This window comes from Onychostruthus taczanowskii, unplaced genomic scaffold, assembly GCF_017590055.1.
Source record: "Onychostruthus taczanowskii isolate IOZ18803 unplaced genomic scaffold, ASM1759005v1 scaffold97, whole genome shotgun sequence".
NCBI classification, from domain to species: Eukaryota; Metazoa; Chordata; class Aves; order Passeriformes; family Passeridae; genus Onychostruthus; species Onychostruthus taczanowskii.
The window spans coordinates 1047448-1070700 of record NW_024507768.1 but is presented as its reverse complement, the minus strand read 5'-3'; the positions used below and the strand labels follow the sequence as shown (position 1 = coordinate 1070700).

The following is a 23253-nucleotide window of genomic DNA, read 5'->3' as shown; positions in this document are numbered from 1 at the left end:
TAAAATGCATTAAATTACAGAACATGAGGCTGTCAAGCATTAAAAAAGGTTAGTTAGAGGCAGAAAAGAAATATTGTTCAACCCTTCAGAGACTTCATTACAAGCAGAGGATACCCCTGTGTTCTTTGGGACAGGCAGGGGGACAGGGAATGCAAAGCTATGCAAATATTTCCAGCAGCCTGTGCTGTCCCAGATGGGCCTGGATGCCTCTGCACTGCTGGATTTGCATCTCAGTTGTTGGAAAAATACATAGAGAGAGATAGATATATGGATATGTGGATAAACAGAGGTGAGAAAGGCAAGATGGGTGAGGGAAAAGCAGATAAAGAAAAAGCAGAGAGCAGAGCAATCCCTGCCTGCAGGGAGGAGAAGGCCCAGCACAAGGATGGGCTGGGACAGGAGGGATCACAGATCTCTGCAGGGATGGCAGCCAGCCCCGGGTGTCCAAAGCACCCCAAACCTGCAGAGAAGGGACAAATCTGGGCACAGATCCAGCAGCTGAGCCCAGGGCTGTGTGTCTGCCTTGTCTGGGTGTTAATAAACCCAAATATTGCAGCAGCTGCGCTCAGAACCTCAGCAAAGCCCAGCCTGGCCGTGGAGCACAGAGACAATCATATTTCACCCGGTAGGAGCTGCTAAATTCACACTTAGAGCAATAAAGGAGCAGCCAAACAAACATGACCCCAGTGGGACCCGTGGCTGGGGCAGGCACATCCCAGCTACACAGACAGCCAAGCTGAGGTGCATTTATCCCAAATCCCTCCTCTCTCCAGCCTTCCCCAACACCTCTAGCCCCTGGCGTTAATACCCAGAGCCCAGCAGGCTGCAGGAGAGGCAGAATTATTTACATGGCTGCTCTCCCTTCCTGCGCAAGGATTAAAGGCCAGGTGAGGCTTTTTGTGGCAGGTTTTATTTTGGTTTTTGCCTTTTTATTTTTTTTCCCTAAAAGAGAAGATAATTTTCACCCAGAATTATTGAGGTGCAGATGCACCAAACGCTGCTGAGCTGGGGCTGCTCCCCCTGTGCTGGGGGAGAGGGCAGAGCAGCCCACACACAAGTGGAGATGGATTTATTCCAGCCTCTGCTGCAAGGCTGAGGGCTGGGGAGCCAAATCCCTCTCTCCCAGGGTTTCATTAGCTGGGAATGGCTTTCTAACGAGATTTACAGAGCCCAGCCTGGAGCCTGCCCGTCCTGCTCTGCACCCAAAGACAATAACCACGGGGAGCTCAGGAGGGGCCTCCTGTGCCTCGTGTCCCCATCTGCAGTGCTGTGACCCCGCTGCCATCGGGGTGACCTCACAAACCCACACAAACCTACACTAACCCACACAAAATCCACACAAAACCCACAGAAACCCACACAAAACCCACACAAAACCCCACAGAAAACCCCACAAATCCCACACAGACTCTGCACAGGCCCCACGCAAACCCCACATAAAACCACACAAACCCCCACACAAAACCCACAGAAACACACACAAAACCCACTTAAGGCCTGCACAAACCCACACAAAACCCACAGAAACACACACAGACCCACACAGACCCCACACAAAACCCCATGCACAACCCCATGTACAACCCCACGCACAACCCCACATTCTGGTGCTACAGCTTCGGAATCCTGCTCGTGGCTTAAAATACCCCCAAAATAACCAAAACTCGGTGTTTGGACACCGCTCTCAAGCACGGGGTGGGGTTTTGGGGTGTCCTGTGCAGGTCCAGGACTCAGTGACCCCTGTGGGTGCCTCCCAGCTCGGGGAATTCTGTAATTCTGTGGTCCCCTTATTTCCTTTGAGGGCTCAGGTCCTTTTTGGGTGGGATCTGCTGTTCTGGATCACTGCATCCCCCAAAACAAAGCCTGAACCCAGCCCCTCCACACAGGCCTCATGCAAACCCCACACAAAACCACACAAACCCCCACACAAACCCACACAAAACCCACACAAAACCCACATAAACCCTGCACAAACCCACAAAAAACCCACAGAAACACACACAGACCCCTACACAGACCCACACAGACCCTGCACAGAACCCCACACACAACCCCACATTCTGGTGCTACAGCTTCGGAATCCTGCTCGTGGCTTAAAATAGCCCCCAAAATAACCAAACTCGGCGTTTGGACACCGCTCTCAGGCACGGGGTGGGGTTTTGGGGTGTCCTGTGCAGGTCCAGGACTCAGTGACCCCTGTGGGTGCCTCCCAGCTCGGGGAATTCTGTAATTCTGTGGTCCCCTTATTTCCTTTGAGGGCTCAGGTCCTTTTTGGGTGGGATCTGCTGTTCTGGATCACTGCATCCCCCAAAACAAAGCCTGAACCCAGCCCCCAAGCCCTGCTGCTGCCTCTCAGGGAGATTTCTCCCACAAATCCAACACTTCCTCCAGCATCCTGCTTGGACGAGGTGCCAGGGACGAGCAGGAGCCCAGGCCACCAGCCTGGACCACGCAAAGGCCTAAAATGGAAAAATCCAGCTTGTTTTTGACTGCCTGGAGCCTGCACTCTCCTCTCTGCATGCACGGGAATGCTGTTTCTGGCACAGCTTCTCCAAATAAAAGTGTGGTCAGCTCTTTTTGGATGGATTTTGAGCAAATTGTTTTTATGGGCAGCGCTGTCTGCTCCAAGGCCCAGCCACACAGGGAGGAGTTATTGTTAAACCCCGGCCTTCCCCTGCTCCCTCCACAAAGAAAACGAAAATAAAAATACTTAGATCCAGTTCTTAGTGAGGTGTTAATAGCACCCAAGGCACTGACAGTTGTGAGTCACTTAAATGGATGGGGAAAAGGCCAAAACAAGGGCAGGAGGCAAAGGAAAAGTCTCTGATCCCAGTGCTGAGTGCTGTCCTCGCTCCAGCAGATTGGGGAGAATCAGCTCCAGGGACTGCCCAACCAGCCAGGCAGGCAGAAACCCTGACCAAATCCTGCCCTCAATCTCCAGGGATTTGGGCCAGTTTGGTTTTGATGTGGCTCTGGAGGCCATGGCAGGGTCATTAAGGGTATCACTAACGAAGCAAAAGGCACATCCCTGCCTCTGAGAGCCTGAGAATCAGGGAATCCTGGAATGGTTTGGCTTGGAAAGGACAGTAAAGCTCATCTCACCTCCACCAGCCCCAGCTTCTCCAGCCACCTCAGCAGCTGAGAGCCCCTCAGTGCCTGGGGCTCCTTTTTGTCCCTCTCCCTCCCCAAACCTCCCTATTCCTCCTCTGCTGGGATGGGGCTCCTAGAGGATCTTTTAATTCAGTTATTTGAAAGCATCTCTGGAGCCCTGCCAACCCAGGGTGGGCTCTGCAGGTCCTGCAGCCCCACGTGCTGCCATGCCCAGCAGCTCCTGCTCTGCACTCAGCCTGTTTGAAAGGGAACACTAACACAAATCAAACAGCCAGAAGGGCACGGAGCAGATAAATAAATGTGTGCTGCAGGAGAAACGGGAGAGACACGCTCTGAACTGGAGCCAGGGAGGAGGGGAGGAGGCAATGTGTCCCTGCTGCTGGTGGCACAACTTCAGCAGGGAGTTTATGCCTTTAAATACCCCCAAACCCATCCAGACCCAGTGCAGTGTGAGAAACAGCTCCCTGAAAACCTCCCCCCTGCTCCTCCCCGACCGCCCTGACCTCAGCAATGCACATTTGGAACAATATTTTGCTCCATCTGAAGGCCAGATAAAGCAGAGTTCCTGTGCCAGCTTCCAGCACACCAGTGCCAGCTCCTCTGGGCTGCAGGGACAGCAAACACAGCCTTTTTCCCCCCTGCTCCTCCCTGACCTCCGTGCTGCCCTGACCTCAGCAGTGCACATTTGGAACAATATTTTGCTCCATCTGAAGGCCAGATAAAGCAGAGTTCCTGTGCCAGCTTCCAGCACACCAGTGCCAGCTCCTCTGGGCTGCAGGGACAGCAAACACAGCCTTTTCCTGCCTCCTGAGAGGACAAAACGCCCAGCTCTCCCATTTCTCCCTAACACAGGCCTGCCTGGCAGCACAGTGGGCTGTGCAGTGCTCCTGTCTCTCTGCTCCCTTTGCAAGCACTGCACAAACCTGCTGGATGAGCCCTCAGCACAGCTTTAAGCCCCAAATTCTCTGCCCTGCTTGGTCTGCAGCTGGGGTGAGGGATGCTGTTCTGGGAAGGGGCAGAGCCCTGGGGATGCTCTGTGAAATTTGGGCTCCCAGGCAGGAACAGCAAAACCCCCCCTGAGCTTTGCTTTTTTGCCATCAAACCCAGCAGTTTGGCTCTTCCAGAGCTCAAGGAGGTTTGGAGGAAAGAGAGGAGGCTCCCAGGGTGGGGAGAAGAAGAGCCCAGAGTCTATAAACACTGCCAGGTGTAGCTTGGCAGCAGCACTCACACCAGAGCTGCTCTGCACCTGCAGGGCTGCCAGCGAGGAGCAGCCCCTGCTCAGCCAACCTGGAAAACACCCACGGCCACTTCAGCTGCTCTGCAGGGAGGGAAGGAGCTCCCCCAGCTCCCCAGGAGCCAGCCCTGGTGCCCAGCACACCATCCTCCCCTCAGGGACAGGCACTGGGGCGTTTGCTGCAGCTCCCAAGGGGATTTGGTGCACTGGGATAAACTTTTCATGGACATTTATCCATCCTAAAGGCTCGCTCCGAGGAGTGCACAGGAATAGTTGAAGCTGGGAAGGTGATGCACGGGTTTATGGGGTCTTTATAAACAACCTGGCACTGCAAACCACACCCAGTGCCTCCTCTTCCCTCCTTCTCCTCGGGGGAGAAGACCTGGACAGCAGTGGAGTGAGGAATGGCTCTTGGCTGTGGGACTGGGGGTCTGGGGGCTTTCCCAGATTTCCTGTGTGACTTAGGACAGGTCACACAGCATCTCTACGCTTCAATCCTGATCTAAAAAGTGATATTACTGCTCCTTCTCCCAAATCTGGGAGTGGAGAGCAAAACGTTCCCAGCCTGGTGGGGGCTGCTGCAGAGAAACCAGTGGAAAAGGCAGAGGGAAAATAAAGAGGGAAAACAACAATCCCCCTGTGTGAGCAGCACGTTCCAAGCTTGATTACAATAAAAATAATTTCTTTAACACCCACACAGAAAGCTCCAGGCCAGGATTGCTGCTCCCCCTCTCTGTCTGGCCCCCAGCACTCTTGGCAGGGCCCTGGGCAGGGCTGGGGCAGGGGGAGCAGGCAGTGTTTAGTCTGCCAGGCACATTCCTGCTCGCTGCTCAAATAAATACAGGATTATTGATGGAGCTCCCTCCCCTCCCCAGCATCAGGCAGAAATGCCACAGTTATCAAGTGGCTCCTTGGAACAGCGCGGGGATGGGGCTGGAGGGACCTTGGGGATGGAGAGACTCCCGAGGCCAGAAGGGTTCTTGTTTAGAAAGGCAGGGTCTGCCCCAGGGCTGGTGATCAGGATTTCCATTTGGGATGCTGATTGTGCTCTCCAGGAACATCCCTGAGAAATCCCTGTACCTCCCTCCAGAGCCACGCTCCAGAAAATATCAACACGTTTTGCCACAGCAAAGTTATAATGGGAAATGTTTTTCCAAAGGAGGAGGAGGAGGAGGGAGAGCAAGAGCAAACCTCACAAAAAGTTGGTTTTTTTCTGCTTTACAACCAGCCTTAACTTTTATATTTAGTCCCAGCTTGCAAGACTATTCCAGCCACTTTCCCTGGGGCACATCCATAATTTTCAACCTGTCTGGAACCTGCAGGAGCTTGAGTCAAGTTCCACCTCATCTGGGGGCATTTTTCAGAACCTTCAGGGGAAAAGGAGAAAAAAGGCAAAGGCTTTAAGAGTCAGGGTGGGATTGAACTCTCTTAAATCCTTCTGCCCCTTTGAGCCTCAGACTGAGTCCAAGCAGGAGCTGGAAGCCTGGAGAGGGCAATGCTGGGGGGCTCTCAGCTGCTCCCCCAGCCCACACAGCCACTAGCAAAGTGCCACATTGTCCCAGGCTTTTGAGGAGGCCAGGCCAAACCTGGTCCAAGGGAAGCACTGCAGGACAGAGCTTGAACTTGGCAGAGTGAGACCCAGGAATGGTTTCGGTTGCAAAGGATCTTAAACCCCTTCCAGTGCCACCCCTGCCATGGGGTCACATTCCAGTGCCACCATGCCACCTTCCAGGGTGCTGCAAACCCTGCCCAGCCTGGCCTGGGACACTGCCAGGGGTGAGAAAAGCACTTCCAGGGGTGAGGCAGTTCCTCCCAGGGCCTGGGTCCAGCAGGAGCAGCTCCTGCACACCACAATAAAGCGATCCTCCACACCGCAGCCCTTTTTCCATTTCACCCTTCGCTGGATCATTTTATGCATCTATTCCCATTGCTAATTCAAACTAATTAAAGTATAAAATAGAATAATTTGTGCAATTTCAGAGCTGCCCTCAGCATATTGTGAGTTATGTTTCCTTTCTGCTGGTGCCTGATGTGAGCAATTCCCAGCCTCGCTGGCTCAGTACCCCCAAACTCATCTGCTGGGGACACAAACTATTCCAGGAGAACGGGGATGGGGGAAGAGGGCAACTTTAAAGGGGAAAAAGAATCCAAATTTAAATTTCATAGCTGAGCACTGAGTGTGATATTTCAGATCTCTCCTTCAAGGCCTTTTCCTCCCTGGGAACACGGCTCTCTCCTTTTACTGCTGGTAAGGAAGACCTGGGTCTGTCTGTCCTTCCAGACAGGAAATCCTGCAGCATTCCAAGCCCAGCCTTGAACATCAGCATCACCAGCAGAGCTGGATGAAGCTCTGGACATCCTGGGACACTGGGAGATGTCCCTGTCCACTTCCAGTGGATGAGCTTTAAGGTCCTTTCCAACCCAAAAAAATTCTGGGAATCCATGAACTCAGCTTCTTTCAGGATGGAGCAGGGGTGGTGGCACCAAATCTGGAGGGACATCAGAGCTGCCCCCAGCTCCTGGGGATGTCCCAGATCCCTTTACAGACCCCACAGCCCTGTGGAGCTGAGGCTCTGTGCCTCTGAATGTGCACATGAGGGAAATTCTAGAAATACCTCAGGACCGTGGTGGCTGGCCTGGAAATAAAACAATGGGTCTGTGGAAAAGGAGGAATTGGAAAGGGAAGCAAATGCTGAAGCAAACTCATAGGAACCCTGTGGCTGTGACTGGCAGAGGAAGAAACAGCCCTAATACAAAGAAAAACCAAAGCAAAACAAACAAACTGCAGGCAAAGGCAGGCAGCACTTGAAAGGAACAACCACACGAGCAATGTCTGCGATCTAACTCCGCCAGGAAAAACAAACCCACTGACCCCCCGCTCACACCGCCGCCTCTCCCAGCCCTTCTTCCCGCAAAGTTCGTTCTCCAAGGATTCCTCACCTCAAAGGCTTCTGCCCTGAGCTGCCCGCATTTATTTTGGGTCTGGACATCCCTGGGGGCTGGGGGAGGCACTGGGGCCAGCGTGGCCAGAGCAGGTGAGCCCAGCAGGGCTGACAAATGTGCTGGCAGCAGGAGCCAGCAGGCTGTCCCACCTGCCTGGGCTCGGCTTTTTGGGCAATCCATGGTAATTAACACATCCTCCCTGCCAGCGAGGTGTTGTTAATGAGTGCAGACAAGTTTTTAGCGGAATTTCTTAATTATTCCTAATTGAGCGCGGGGAGGGAAGGGGAAAAAAGAGTTGGGAATTTTAGGAGGGTGGAGGAGGAGCACACACCCCAGGGGCACAGCCCTTCCTCCAGGGGCTCCTGTGCCCATCCCAGCTCCCACCCTGTCCCAGCCCATGGGCTCAGCATGAGCAGGTGGAGGAGCCCACGGGAGAGAGGATTTTGGACACCTCTGGTGGGATCCAGCCGAGCCCTTCTCCCTGTGCCAGTGTTCAAAGTTTGCTGAGATGATGTCCAGCTAAATGCCTGTCCAGCTAGCAGATAATGTAGTTCAAAATTTAATCAGTTCTTTTTTTCCCTCTTGATGGCTCCAGACCCTTTTATCCACATCTCGTGCATTTTTTATTGTGTTTTCTCAGTTCTCTTCAGGACAGCATCAGTATTTACGGCCCTGCTACTCCAGGACTGAAGGGTTCCCCTGTTTTTCTCAGCTCTCACTCCAATCCAACCTCTCCTAAATCATCTGGGCAGCTCCTGTCTGCCTCCCCCTCCCTCAGCATCCAGAAAGTTCAGCCCAAAGCAAAGCAGTTTGCACAGGACTGAAGCCTCTGGGGGTTACAGGACAGGGGAATGCACAACAAATCATCCCTGGAGAGCTGCAGCTCCTGGCACAGGGGCACTTGCAAAGCAAATATTTCACTGCTCCCAGAGCAGACTAAAAGACAATTTCTTTACCTAAAGACACAGTGATGGATGTGGAGCGGGAGGGGGGAATTCAGTCAGTGGAAAAGCAACAGGTCTGGGAATAAACGAGGAGCTGTGGCTGCCCCATCCCTGCAGAGCTCAAAGCCAGTTTGGACAGGGCTTGGAGCAACCTGGGGTGAACGAGATGAGCTCTAAGATCCAACCCAAACCGTTCCGTGGTTCTCTGATTCCATCAAAGAACACAAACCTGTGCCCTCCAAAGCCCCAGTGGGCACATCCAGCACTGCTGGAGCAGCAGGGACTCCCTCAGAGCTCTGCTGTGCTCGTTGGCATTCTTAGGGTGGTTCTGGGCTCTTCTCTCTGCCTGGGGAACGCTGAGGCTCCCAGCCAGAGCAGGAGGCTGCTCTGTTCCCCTCCTCAGAAAAGCAGAGGGCAATCCTCCCCCGTGGCTGAATCAGCCATGGTGTGAGCCCAGCTGGGCTGGCAGCAGCTCCTGAGCCCATGAAAGGTGCAGGAATTGTGGAGGATGTTTCTGCAAGGTGAATTTTGCACTTCCAGCACCCTGGGCAGTGCCTGGTGAGGATGGTGCTGCTGTTCCCCCCAGCACCCCACGCGGAGGTTTCACCTGAGGAGCACCAAGGTCTGGGAAATAAGGAAGGGAAAATTCGTGTTGGCACGGTTGTTTTCAGGCAGGGAAGAGGCAGTGAGGGCAGAGGGAGAGCTTGCCCAGCACCAGCTCCTCTGCCCCTGCAGCTCCCACCTGCCAGGAGCCCCTGAGGCACAGGCTGGGGTGGAAAGGGCCCTCCTGGGATGTTTTCCTCACCACTAACACCAGCATCTTCCTTCCAGCCAGCATTTCCATCCTGCTGATTTACATCCCACGTCTGCAGCCCTTGATTAGGTGGTGAAATCTTTTGGAGCCAGCAATCCCTGCCCTGGGTTTGATTGGGCTCCTCTCACTCCTGCCTTCAAAATAGCCAAATTCCTTCTTCTGTCAGGAGCTGCGAAAATCTTTGGCCCCGGTTTTGCTGATGCTTACATAATGCCCACAGCCCTGCCAGGGTGGGCTGGGCTGCCTGGGGGAGCAGAAGGGCTCCTGCAGCCTTGGGGCCATCAAAGCACCCTCATCCCACAGGATTGATGGAGTTGGAGCTTCCAGACACTGAGAAAACCCAACTGCCTTGCTGACACGTAGACAATTAATGCTCCTGGGCTGAATTACAGAGCCACTTCTCCTCAGCACCAGCAGCCCTTCCCTCTGGGAGGGAGAAAGCAGAGAAGATTTTCTGCACGTGCAGGGGTTGTTGGTGTGGGCTCTGTGACAGACTCTGTGACAAAATGGGAATTTTCAAATCAGGGGGCGTTGGTGGCCCCACATTTGTCAAACATTGCCATTAACCCTTCACCTGCTGTTTGATCAGCCCTGGGTGCACCCCACGTCTCACCAGTGAAGCAGCAATGTGACCAATTCCACGTCAATATTTTATTTTATGTGTGCTTCTGTATTTTTTTTTTTTCCTGATAGAAGCTGTTAATTGAATTTGTCTGTGAAAAATGAGGCAGTTCATGCTGAGTGGCTGAGAAGAGCCAGGGTCCCCTCACTGTGACCCTGCTGGTCCCCCCACCACAGAACCCATGCTGAATTTGGGGACAGGACCCACAAACTGGCATGTTGGGGAGAGTAACTCTGCCAGCACCCACCAGACCCAGTGCTATTCCCACCCTGGAACCCCACAAAGCTCCTGCAATGCCACCCATCTCAATCTCCATCATCTCCATCATCTTCATCATCTCCATCTCCATCCAGCTCTCCCCGAGCCTTGCTCAGCCTGTGTGCAGAAATGGGCTTTGTTTGCTCCACCAACACTGAAAAATGAATTCCTGCTTTAAATAGTGTCAGAACCACTTCTCCTTTCCCCTCTGAGTGTTTGAAACCAGGTGCTGTGTGAAAGGAACCTGAAGGCTCCTAATAACCACCCTTAAACCGAGTGGTTCAAGAGCTCCCAGTGCCTGGAAGCAAAGTTTCTTTATTCCTCTCTCCCCCGGATTGGGCTGTGCAACTGTTGCTTCTGTGCTTTGTGGGAGTGAAATCAAATGTCAAATATTCTGCTTTGGAAGGAGTTGGCAGCGAGACATGAAAGGCTCAGGGAGAGCTCAAAAAAAGAGGGAGGAAAAAACTGGAGCAAAGCACAGACAGGGCTGGGACAGGAGCCAGGGGATGGGGAAGGGCTGTGCCTGCAGCCACAGCTCCAGATCTGAGCAGGGAGAGGCTCTTTTCCCTGCAGTTCTGCACAAAGCTGGTCCTGGCTGCTGCCTGCACAGAAGGGAGCTGGGCTCCGTGCCGAGGAGCTCCCTCCATCCTTTGTGGGAAGCATCCCCAGAGCTCCATCCCCACAGCTCCATCCCCAGAGCTCCATCCCCAGAGCTCCATCCCCACAGCTCCATCCCCACAGCTCCATCCCCACAGCTCCATCCCCAGAGCTCCATCCCCACAGCTCCATCCCCAGAGCTCCATCCTCAGAGCTCCATCCCAGAGCTCCATCCCCACAGCTCCATCCCCACAGCTCCATCCCCACAGCTCCATCCCCACAGTTCCATCCCCACGTCTCCAGCTCTGCATCTCCATCCCCACAGCCCCAGGGTTGCCCCCAGAGCCCATCCCAGGGCTGTCCCAGGGCTGTTCCAGGGCTGTCCCCATGCCCAGAGGTGCTCAGGAGGTGCCAGCAGCTATTGGGGAGCACCTTCCCCAGGTGAATTGCACAAACCCCAGCACCTTCCCCAGGTGAGTTCCACAAACCCCAGCACCTTCCCCAGGTAAATTCCACAAACCCCAGCATCTTCCCCAGGTGAGTTCCACAAACCCCAGCATCTTCCCCAGGTGAGTTCCACAAACCCCAGCACCTTCCCCAGGTAAATTCCACAAACCCCAGCACCTTCCCCAGGTGAATTCTACCCCCCCAGCCATTCTCAAGGGCTGTGTGTGGACACAGGCACTGGCCTGGTTCTGTCTCAGACATCAAACCCCAGCTCTGGACAATCCTCCCCCCATGTTAACTGCAGCACAGCCCTGCTAGGAGCAGCTGCTCCCTGTGGCATTCTGCTGTGGCAAATTTCGGTTTGTTCTCCATTTCCAGCCTTCAGAGGCTGTTTTTTGCTGTATATTTTCAGTCCTTCTGAGGGCACCTCCCACCATTTACAGCCTCAGCCCTCTGGAGCTGCTGGACCTCCCTGCTCCTCTTGCTGCTGACCCCTTTTCAATCATCAGCCTCCTTTATAGAGAACCAGGGGAAAATATCTTCTTGGCTGCACTTTGCTGGCCTATCACATTGCAAGATGGGGGCACTGGGGTCACAGGAGCTGACAGGATCCATATGCATCAGGTGCTGAGATTTTGGGACCCAGAGCACGCATTGTTGCAAGGGCAACAGGCAAATCCTGTGGCAAATCCTGCAAGGAATGAGAAGCAACAGCCCCCAGCTCCTGGAGTCTCCCCAAGGCAGAGCCGTGGCTGAAAATGGAATTAATGTTCCAGGAATATTCTATTATTTGCTAATTCTCTTCACATCTTTTTGTTTCACAATTAAGCAAATTAGTGCTTTGATGAATATTAAGATGCTCTTGCCTCATGAAAGATGAGTTAGAGGCATTCCCCCTGGACTTTGCTCCTAATGAAAACAGTTCCTCAACTGTTTGAGAGCCACACTGGGCCGTTTCCTTCCTGCTGGGAGCATGGGCAGCACGTGGCTCCTGCACAAAGTGACCAAGCATTAACATTTGAATTAAATAATTCAACTGCAAAGTTTGCACAGATCCTCATTATTGCCATCTAATCCCAGCCCGAGCTGGATGGGATCTGAAATTTGGGGCTGCTCATGCAGCCTGAGTGTCTCCAACAAGCACAAAATGCCTTCCTCAGCCTCAGGGATTCACTCCAGGCTTTCAGCAGGGAGAAGACTTTGCCCTCTTCTCAAACATTTCTTCCCTGCTTTCAAATGACTTTATAACCAAGGAACCCCTGCAGCTCAGGACCGAGGCAGGGGCGGCTCTGATCCCCAAACCAGCTCAGCTCCCATCACTTCCAGCCAGGAACAAGCAGCTTCAGCTCTCCCCCCAGCACTGATGCCAACCTCTGCTCAGGGGCAGAACAACCCGAGCTCCTCCTGGCTCTCCAAGCCCTGTCCCCATCCAGCACGTCGGGGCTGAGCTCCAGAGCACGCTGCTGAGGGGAGGGAGCTGGAATCCCCGGGCAGGGCAGGGCAGCAGCACTCACCTGGCGCTCTGACATGACGTACAGGTACTTGTGGTCGCTGGAGAAGGCCATGTCCCGCAGCACCGGGCTGCCGTCCTTGAACACCGGCACCACCTCGTACTGGATCCCGCCCTGGGGCGGCCCGTCCGCCCGGATCTGCAGCAGAAAACACACACGGGTCAGAGGGCACCTCGCAGCTGCCAAATTCTGCCTTTGTTTTGGGGGTTAGGAGAAGGTAGGAAAAGGAATGAATCTAAAAATCTCAGCTCTGAACTGCAGACAGAGCAGAGGCAGTGTGGGAGCAGGAGCTGGAGCAAAGGTTCCGTCTCCACTGCAGCCAGTGTGATTTCTCCAATCCAGGAGAAATAATGAGAGTTTTGTGGTTGCACGGCGAGCACAGAGACTGCCAGTGAGCCATGATTGACCATCCAGGGGGAAGGAAAATTGTAAACTTTTAAGATTCTCTCTAAAATAAACATGAAAGGAGACCACAAAACTCTACAACCGACACCAAAGCCAAGATACTGCAGAGGTATTTTTTAATTCTCTAGACACCTATAGAATGACACTTGGATAATCTCCATCGCCTCTTCCTGCTGCGGAATCCTCCTGGAGCACCATCCCCGCTTAAAACCTGGAGATGCTGCTGCCACTTTCCTGTCTGCAGGATCCAGTGAGGCGAGGCCAGCCCAGCCCCTTGTGCTGAGCGGGCAGAGCTCTGGCACAGCACCACACGTCCAAGCATCCCTCCATCCCTCCAAAACACCTCCCTGCTCCCGCAGGAAAACCTGCCCGGGCTGTGACAAGCCCCATCCCTGCCAGCAGCCGCTGCCGTGGAGGAAACTCCTTCTCTTGCCCAAGTTAATAATTGATGGCCTCGGGGGCTGTGCGCGGGGAGGGGAGCAGGATAAACAAACTCTTTACATTGTCTTTCCCACCAGGATCTGCGTGTTTGGAGAGCCGCGGGATGGGAGCGCGGCGTGTGCGGGGCTGGGGGAGCCACGGGCCGGCAGCGACCGCCCTGCTGGGCCGGGGAGCCGCGGATGAGCCGGGAACTGCCGGGAATTGCCGGGAATGTGCCGGGAATAAACCGGGAATGTGCCGGGAATTGCCGGGGATAAACTGGGAATGTGCCGGAAATGTGCGGGAATAAACTGGGAGTGTGCCGGGAATTGCCGGGGATAAACTGGGAATGTGCCGGAAATGTGCGGGAAGCTGGGAGTGTGCCGGGGATAAGATGGGAGTTGCCGGGGATGAGCCGGGAATTGCCGGGAATGTGCCGGGGATAAAATGGGAGTTGCCGGGGATGAGCCGGGAATTGCCGGGAATGTGCTGGGAATTGCCGGGAATGTGCTGGGATGTGCCGGGAATTGCCGGGGATGAGCCGGGAATTGCCGGGAATTGCCGGGGATGAGCCGGGAATTGCCGGGGATGAGCCGGGAATTGCCGGGATGTGCTGGGATGTGCCTGGAATTGCCAGGGATGAGCCGGGAATTGCCGGGATGTGCCAGGATGCGCCTGCTGCCCATCCAGGAGAGGGAACGCGGCTCTAGGATAACCCGTTATCCCAGAGATGCCACCCCAGCTGGAAATACCGGGAGATCTTCACACTGGGAGAGCAGAGCTGCTCCCCTGCACCCTCTCCGAATAAATCCTCCCCTTGGAAGGAGCCCCGGTGCCTCCTGCCATGTACAGACATGTTGGGTGCACACAAACACATTTATTTTCTGGATTTCTCTCTTTTTCCCTTTTCCTCCCGAGTGTTCAGTGCTATAAAAGAACACCAGGTGGGAATGTGAGTGGTCTGTTGAACATCCACGGTCAGGCACAGGAGCCTCTGGCAGGATTAAGCTGCCAGCCCAAACCTGCCTCGAAAGCCCTGAATTTTCAGAAAGCAAAATCCCCCAAAAGGCAGAAGGTCAAATCCTGCTTTAATTCCACCTGTGAGAATTAGGATGGTCACAGCGCCCGTGAAATACCAGGAATTAGAGGCAGATTCACACCAGTACGAGCCCAGTGCCTTACTGGGTGCTGCCACCTGAGTCACCAGCCTGCAGCAGGGACAGAAATCACCTGAGGAATAAAGAGCAGGAACGCGGGGCTGTCAGGGCTCCACAGCCAGCACCATGCCTGATTAATGGCCAGACGGGAATGGAAGCACCGGACATGAAGGATCAGCAGCCTTTGTGAAAAACAACTGTTTTCCAGAGTTCCCTCAGGGCACCGGCAGCTCGTTAAATTGAGCTTCTTTCTAGTAATGAGGTCAGACAGGGCTAATAAAGAGAGATACCACTGGACAAGCCTGGTGCAGACCAATTCCAACTGGGAATTGCAGCTCTGGGCTGGAGTGCCCGGCGGCTCCTCCAGCCCGGCTGAGGGCTTGGAGCTGTGCCTGGAATGGGAGCTTGGGTGGGCCTTGGTGCCTGGAATGGAGTTTTGGGGCACAGCTCGGGGTGCTGGGCACTGCCTGTGCCCTCCTGCCCCCACAGGGAGCAGCCCAGGGGCTCTCAGGGACTCTGTCACCGTGAGGTGGCCCAGGGGACACGATGAGGGGACAGCAGAGTCCCCTGCCCCCCTCCCTGGGTGGGGTTGAACCCCCAGAGCCCCCTGCCCACAGCCCAGGCCGAGGGGCACCCACTGACACGGGGATGCTCCACTGCATCCCTTGCTCAGGGCTCGGTTTCCATGGCAACAAATGATGATGTCAGAGAAGAGCGATGATTCCTGTGGCCGAGGAAGAAGAAAGGGATCATCTCACACAGCAGGAAGCTTCTTGTTGACGTTTGGAGAGGGAAATAATTCCTCTGCCTCATGTATGGGTGCCCTCCTGGGGCCTGACAGCTCCTGAGCTGTCCCTGGAGCAGGGGGGTGGGACCAGCCCTGCACCTCCGGGTTCATCCCAAATCCAGGGCTCGTCTGGCATTGCCCTGGGGGAGAGGGGAGCACAGGGAGTGGCTCCAGGGGTCCTATTTGGTTCTGTCCCCTCTCTCTCCCTGCCTGTCTCCTCTCCTGACAGGGTGATGGGCGTGGGGAGGGTTAAGAGAGGGGCACAGAGGGAAGCAGGGTGGGCACGGGTGGAGCACAGGTGTGGGAAGAGGCACCTAAGCGAGCTGGAAATCGGGATCAGAGGGACAGCAGAGCCCAGGAGGACACACCACGGGCTGCCACACTCACACAGGAACCCGAGGAGCTGCCTGGGCCACGGAGCACAGGTGTGGGAAGAGGCACCTAAGCGAGCTGGAAACATGGATCAAAGGGACAGCAGAGCCCAGGAGGGCACACCACGGGCTGCCACACTCGGACAGGAACCCGAGGAGCTGCCTGGGCCACATCCAGCCCTTCCCCCCCCGCTGGATGTTTACAAATCTCTCCTGAGAAGTGCCTAATGACATAATCTGCAAATCCAAACTCATCCCTGCTGGCAGGGCCATCGGCAGCCCCGCTGGAGGAGCAGGATGTGCTGGGTGCAGGGAGCTGCAGCCCTGCAGAGCCGGGCTCACACTGAGCTCTCTAATACCCCCACAATGCAGCTGCAGGCTAAGCTGGGCTTTATCAGCAGAGATTAGCAAAATACCACATTGTGGCACCGGGATGTGGCCGTGTAGGAGCCACTCAAGGATCTAATCTGACATGAAGCTCCAGCACAGCTCGTGAAGGAAAGGTGCCCTCGGGTGCTGTGCCCAGGCAGTGCCCGTGCTGGGATATCTCTGCCTTCCCTCCCAGCAGGCTCCCATTAGAAGACATCGAATCTCTTTGCAGGAACTTTCCATGATTAAATTACCTGTCTGTTTTCATTAGGGGTGTTTCCAGCAGGCTGACTCATGATGGAATTCCTGATGCCAGAAAGAAAACCAGCTGAATAAGTCGGTGCATGAGGGGGCTGATTCCCTAGCCTGGGTCCTGCAGCAAGGCCACCCATTAACTCCTGCAGAGCTGCAGCTTCTCCCCACCCCTGCAGGTGCCTGATGGGCCCCAAAGCACTTTGGGCTTCCATGTGGAAAGAGCCAGGGAGGCAGTGGAGGGGCTCCTGAGAGGATTCCCAGGGTCAGGAGCAGCAGGCACTGCCTGAACTTGCTGATTTCTGTCATGGCAGCGAAGTGAAAAGCTGTGCCTTTGTGATTCTCCTGTTCCTGCATCCTCTGACCCCCACAGCAACCTCCAGGATGGGAGAATCCACAACTGGAACTGCCAATTATTACCCAAAAAGTTTCCAAGAGAGCTCTTCAGGCCCTCTGTGAAATTCTGGGAGTAAAATTCCCCCCTGCTGACAGCTGGGCTGGACCCAATTCCAGGTCATTACTAAACCCAGAGGGGTGTGGGGGGCTCTGAGGATCCTCCAGCCAGTCCACCCCACGTGTGGGATCTGAATTTGCTAACACAGGAGTGCCAGGGCCCCAGGCCCCAGCAGGATCCCTCACCGTGTCCCCATCCTGGGGAGAAGCCCAGCATTCCCTGAAGGCAGGAGCAGCAGGAATGGGACTGGGGAATTCTCCCCTTGGAATTCAAGTGCAACAGGAATCCCATTAGGTATCCTTCCCTTAAATCACAGATGTGTCCATGAGAAAGCTAATGACAAACCTTACATGCACGTTCCATTCAAATCAGCATATCCAATTAACTTCATTACCTGCAGGCTCCCTCATCTCCCAGGCTCTTTCTCTCCTGTCACATTTTCTTTGTGCATTTCTCCCATTTTAGGCCAGAATGGTTCTGTCACAGGGGGCATCACCTCTGTCTTTGCCCCAAAGCCTCCATGGATGGTTCCCTGCAGGAGCTCACGGCGCTGTCAGGCTGCGAGCAAAGCAGCTCCTGAGAGCAGCTCTGCTCCCTGGGGGAGGAGAAAATCCATCTTCTCCCGACTCACACTGTCCAAATGAACATTAAATACTCTCACTAATCACTGCTGGGGGTGCCCTTGCAAAACCCTGTGGAGAAAGTCTGCACGCAGTCTGCATTCAGGCCCTGGTGGGATCATCCCAACACTCCCCCAGCTCCTCCTGCCCCCCAGGAGGGTCACACAGGTCCCCCCCTCACCTGGAGCCCGCCTTTCCCAATGGATTCAATTGCCCTCGGCTCAGACAATTCCTCCCTGGCAGGATCTGTGCTCTCCTGGCTGTGCAGCTGGGCCTGGGTTTATTCCTTGGAATTCCAGGGGCAGGCAGAGGGGAGAGGGTGGGCAGGTAAGGTGGGCAGCACCTGAGCAGGGGCAGGCAGGGGGCCCCAGCCTCCCTGCCCCACACTGTGTGTGTGGGGGCACCCCCAATGTTGGATCTGCCGGGAGAAGAGATTCCAGAACGTTTCTTCCATCAACACAGCTCTTCCATTCCCACAAGGAAAGAGATCAGGAGGAGGATCCCTTGCTGCCTTTCTGCAGGGCTCAGGAGGGGAAGGAGCCAATTGTTGGGGTGAAGCAGCAGCTCAGACATCCAGACAGGACAAACCCCTGAGAGAAACTGCCACTGGAGAGGCTCTTTCCTGCTCCAGGCCTTTATTTCCTTCTGCCACCCTCCTGCTCCCTCCAGCCTCGTGCAGAGCTGCTCGTGCAGGATGAGGCAGGGAGGGTGGCAGAGGCACCATGCAGAGCCTAATCAGCAGCCCCATGTCTTTAATTTATTACTGCATGAGAGGCTCGTTTAGAACAAAGCTGCCAGTTCAGGAGATCATTCCTTGAAAAGACTTTTTATTTGAAAAGCTGTCAGCTCACACCTTGTCACAGCCCTACTTGCAGCAGCACAACTTTAATAACATGCCACCTCATGCAAATGAGCTGCTAATTAATTAAGTAGTATTCTTCCGGGGATGGATTCATTAGAATGAAATTTGGGCTGGCGAGGCTGGATTGCTTTGGATGGTGCTTTAAATCAGCAGCATTGTCTTCTCCTGGAGGCCCAGCTCTGCCTCCCATCCAGAGGGAAGCTCCTTCCCATTCCGTGCCCCCAGGAAGGCTCTGCACACCCTGGTGCTGGAACCACCTCCTGCCCTGCCAGACAGGTGAGGAAAGGGTGGGACAGCCCCAGGAACAGGCAGAGGGGATTTTATTCCTGCTCTCCATGTGCAGCCTGGAGATGCACTGCAGGATTGGCTGGCTGAACACAGCCCAGGCTGCTCCTCAGCCCTCTGGGTGCCACAAACCCCCGGGCAGGGTCATTCCCTGCCTTTTCCCACTCTCTGCCCTCGTTCTCCCCTTTGTCCTGAGCCAAAGCTGGGCTCGGTGTTAGCAGGGACCCAAAGGGACACGTGAGAAACCCAAACTGCCTGGCTGTGCCTGCAGGACACACTTGGGGATGGAGGAATTGTGAGAGACATCTGGGGAGTGAATACCAGGAGAACAGGGCTGAGTGCTGAGCCTCAGCTCCGTGATGGACAGAAAACACGAGAGCAAGCCCAGAGCTGGTGTTATTCTGGTGTTATTCAGGGCAAGGGAGGCACCAGCTATCTGCTTGTCACAAACCATTTGCAGTTCTTGCCCAAAGCCCCCAAAATAGCCCTGCATCTGTGTTATCTGTCCACACCTCACCTGTGCCCTTCCAGCTGAATAATCCTGCACAGCTCCGTGTCAGGCTCTCTCTCCCCAGGAACATCCTCCTCCAGCTCTGCATTTCACAGCTGAAGGGATTGGTCCTGCTTAGTTTGCTTTGTTGACCTTGAGTGGCCATGTAAAATGGCATCAAAAGCCACTTAGACAAGACTGTCTAATGTGGAGTTTGCTCTAAACGAGCTTCAGTGAGTCGTGATTCTCCCCAAGGAGGAAAAAACTAAATGACTGTCAAAAATTGCCACACAAAAAACCCTGTTTCTCCAAAGCCACAGCTTCCAGCTGATCAGGTGGGAGCCACAGAGTTCCTCAGGAAATATTATTCTGTTTCCTTTTTGAAAACATCATGTAAGTAATATGTTTCAAATGGCTTCGATTTCCTGCCCAGCACCTCCCGGGGATGCTGGAACATGAGCCAAACTGGGAGCTGCTGAAGGCCAAAACCCAGAAGGAAATAAGAGAATCCAAACTTTATTGTCTTTGGGGTTTCTAAAGCTGTGGATAAATCCTGCCTGGTGGTTCTGTGCTGCTCTAGGTCAGGCAGGAGCCATCAGGTGAACAAGGAGGCCGTGCATATTTTTGGTTTCACTTGTGCATGCAGAGCCAGTCATGTGTTACTGATCAGATCTAACCTTGCTGGGGCAGAGGATGTGAGAAAATTACCGAGCACTCAGCTGAGCTCAGATCCCTGGAAATGAGGAAAATGAGTCTCTCTGCCTCTCCCCCAGGCACTCCTGCCCAGCACGACCAGAGCTGCAGGTGGCAAGGGGCATTTTTGGGTTGTGAATTGGGGCGGAGCCTCACAAAGGGCATTTTCTGGGTTGTGAATTGGGGCAATTTTTGGGTTGTGAATTGGGGCAGAGCCTCACAAAGGGCATTTTCTGGGTTGTGAATTGGGGCAATTTTTGGGTTGTGAATTGGGGCAGAGCCTCACAAAGGGCTGGGTGCTGGGGCAGGAGCAGCCCTGCAGGGAGGTCGTGTGAGGACAGAGAGCCCCAGGCAAGCTGGCACTGCCCCAGGGCTCCCTCCAGCCCTGCAGCCTGCCTGGGCTGTGGCAAACCCCCAGCAGGGACTGGCTCAGTGTTCGGGGCTGCTTCAGCATCCCTGGGCACGCAGGGGCTGCAGCAAGGTGTCACCTGCAGGGCTGGCTGGGGCCCAGGGACAGTGGCTGGTACATTCCCTATCCTGAAAGCACTGAGGACTCCTGATGGGAGGCTCTACCACAGAAATCCCCGGGGCTGAATCTCTCCCTGCTGCTCGTTCATGCCCCAATCCCCATCAGACAGAGGTTTGAGGCAGCTCAGGTTCCTGGTGTGTGAGGAAAGCTCCTCCTGCCCCTCTGAGCTGCTTCCCCAGTGCTATTCCGGGGCAGATCAAGGATAAAAATAAAAATAAAAAGCAAAAATCTCTTCCATCTCCGCACTGTAACTCCCTAAGCCTTCGGCACATGCCCTTTGCAGCATCTCAGAATTAATCAGCAGATAAGCAGATGAACTGGCTCTGAATAATCTGTGCATGCAACACATGGAACGCTGCTCTGCATGGCCTTGGACAGAGTGGGATTTGCTGGGCTGGGCTCAGAGCACGTGTCTGTCCCTCTGTCCCTGTCCCTCTGTCCCTGTCCATCCCTGCCCTGGGGGTTGGAGCTGCCCAGCACACACTGCCCTGCATGGGTGGCAGGATCAGCTTGCTGGTCCTCAAATCCCCAAATTCAGAGTTTAATTCAAGTTCGGCTGGGGGAGGAGAGGCCCCTGCAGGAGCTCTCTGTGCAGCTCTGGGATTCAGGGCTGGCTCTGGCACCTGGAGCACTGTGAAATTCCCTGCAGGGCCTGTCCTGGCACAGCCACCAGGGCACACAGAGCTTCCCTCTCCACCCCCTTAGCAGGGAAAACACACCTCAGGGAGCTGAGGATGTGCCCAAGGCTTTGCTGCTGGCCTTGGTGCCAATCACAGGGTCACTTCAGGGTGCCACAGCTCTCTGTTGGTGGCCACTGGCACAGGGACACAAGGGCAGGTGGAGCAGCAACACAGGCAAAGCTCAAAGTGATGTCAGACACCTCCAGACTGGGAGGAGGGAGAGGAAAAGGGGAAAGGGGAAAAGGGGCTGTGGCTAACTGGCTGGAGCTGAAAATGGGTTTGGAACACACGAGCAGCACAATCTGAGCTCCCTGGTCCAGCAGGACACGGCAGCCTGAGCTGGCTCCGTGCTGGAAGGTTTTGCTCGTGGTTCCTGAGCAGAGGAGAGGTGGGACAGAGCTGCCCCAGAGCTGTGAAACCCCTCAGAGCAGGACAGAGGCAGCTCTGCCCCCAGCAGCCAGCACAGCCCATCCCTCCTGGTGCCCATGGCCCAGCATCAGGAGCTGGGCTCGGGCTGGGTGCAGGATGGAGAGACAGAGCCCCACACATTCCTGCTCTGCTCCATAATTGACCTGCAGATAAACACATGGCTTCCGCCCTAATCCCCCGCAGCCTCATGAACATCAGCCGCGCTAAATTTTTCATGTAATTAAGAGAAAAACCCTAATCCAGTGTAATTAGCTCCCTGATTGCCAGCGTCAGGCAGCAGAGCAGTGTTTGAACAGCAATTCAGGTCTGGCTGGTTAGGCAAACACTGCGTGTGTGGCTCAGTAACTCAACACTGGAGCGGCTCCCCCTGTGCTGTCCTCACGGGCTGCTTCCCTAAAGAGCCCCCAGAGCTTTCCGTGCTGCCAGGGGCCTCATCTCCCAAAAATGCTGCTCCAGTTACAGCCCCGGGGGGCTGGGCATGGAGCAAGGCCAGCAGCTCCCCCAGAGCCCCCTCTCTGCTGATGCTGGAGCGGTACCCCCCACCTCGGGGATCACAGCGAGATTTTTGGGACAGCACCACCCCTGCCTGCCTAAATTCAGCATCTGAGAGTCACAGCTGAGAGCCTGGTGGAGGAACAATCTCCTGGTGGGGATGCTCAGCACCAGCACCACAACCAGGCAGAGCTGGAGGCGACCACACCTCCGAGGGGTTTTGTGGTGCAGAGCAGAATTCATCCCAGCACCCAGCCCTCATGGCTTGCAGTGATATTTTTCTCTTTCATTCATATACATGAAGGCAGAATTTTAAGAGAGAAATGTTTGAATTTTGGGAAGGGGAAGCAGATGGGAGAGGAACAGAGAATGTGGATGTGTGTGCCAACAGGGAGGCAGAGAAACCAAGAAAGCACAGAGAGAAGACACCTTCACTTAACCATTTCATCCATCCCCAGCAACAAGGAGCTGAGCTGCTGAAGCCACTGTCAAATGCTTCTGTTTTCTTTCTAAAATTCCCCTGTGACAAACTACAGCCACCTCCAGCTCTCAGCAGTCACACCTTCATCTTCAGACTCAATACCTGAAACACAGGTTTGAAGGTGGTATTATTGTAGGAATATTTGTTGGAGTGTCTCAAGGAGGATTTTATGCCTCATCGTAGACAATGTCACAAAGGGTTTTTCTGCTTTTGTAGAAGGGTCTTGGTCTCTGCTTTGGCAGTTTTGGTTGCTGCTGCTGTAGAGGCTGAGTTTTTGTGCCTGGGACACTGCAGACCCCAGAACCATCCCCCTTGAGTGAGGAGCAAGCTCAGAACCCTCACACAGCCCCAGCCTCGCAGCCTGAATCCCTGCAGAGCCCTGGGTTCCTGCTGGGAATCAGAATTCCCTGGGTGTTTGTGCAGCCAGGCCCAGGAACATCAGGATCCCTGGCAGGAGATTGCAGCCAGGCAAGGAAAGGTGTCAGGGGTGCTGAAAGGGGCAGGGGGAGGTGTTGGGAGGAAAGGGAGCTGCTCAGTCACCTCCAGACAGCTTTGAGGTGACCCGAGGGACACCACGGGGCCCTCAGGATGGATTTTCCATCCCCTGCCCCCAGAAGCTGCAGTTCCAACAAGGGGGGGGTGTTCTTTGAATTGCTCTCACTAAAAAGAGACCGGGTATCAAATGTTCCCAAAGCTTTTAAAACAAGAGCTACAAACTGAGCCAAGGCTCAGAACTGATATGGAAAGTTACCTTCCAGGGCAGATTTTCCCAGTGAGGGAGTGCTGGCAGCCACAGCAGCCTCTGTGCACGAGGCCACTGCTCAATGTCAGAGGGGCTGAGCTCCTCCTTGCCTTCCTCTTCCCGTTGCTGCAGGAGCAGCACAGCCCCCTGCACACCCACACAGAGTAATTGCTAATGATCCCTGGCCTCGTGCTTTGGCACTGGTGTGATTTATTGCTTGTGTCATGGTTTGCACTCAGCTGTGAAGGAATCTT

The 23253-nt window shown here is 54.7% G+C and overlaps 1 protein-coding gene across 3 annotated transcripts in view; it reads right to left on the bottom strand.

The window, feature by feature from the left end:
- Positions 1-23253, bottom strand: part of PLXNA2 (plexin A2) — a 132754-nt gene that overhangs the window by 70031 nt on the left and 39470 nt on the right. For all 3 annotated transcript variants that reach the window (XR_005954309.1, XM_041427135.1, XM_041427137.1), the window contains exon 4: positions 12485-12619. Coding sequence is in view for 2 of the 3 variants with exons in the window: in XM_041427135.1 (XP_041283069.1) it covers positions 12485-12619 (135 nt within the window). In the remaining variant the exon portion in view is untranslated. The remainder of the gene's footprint in view (positions 1-12484; positions 12620-23253) is intronic.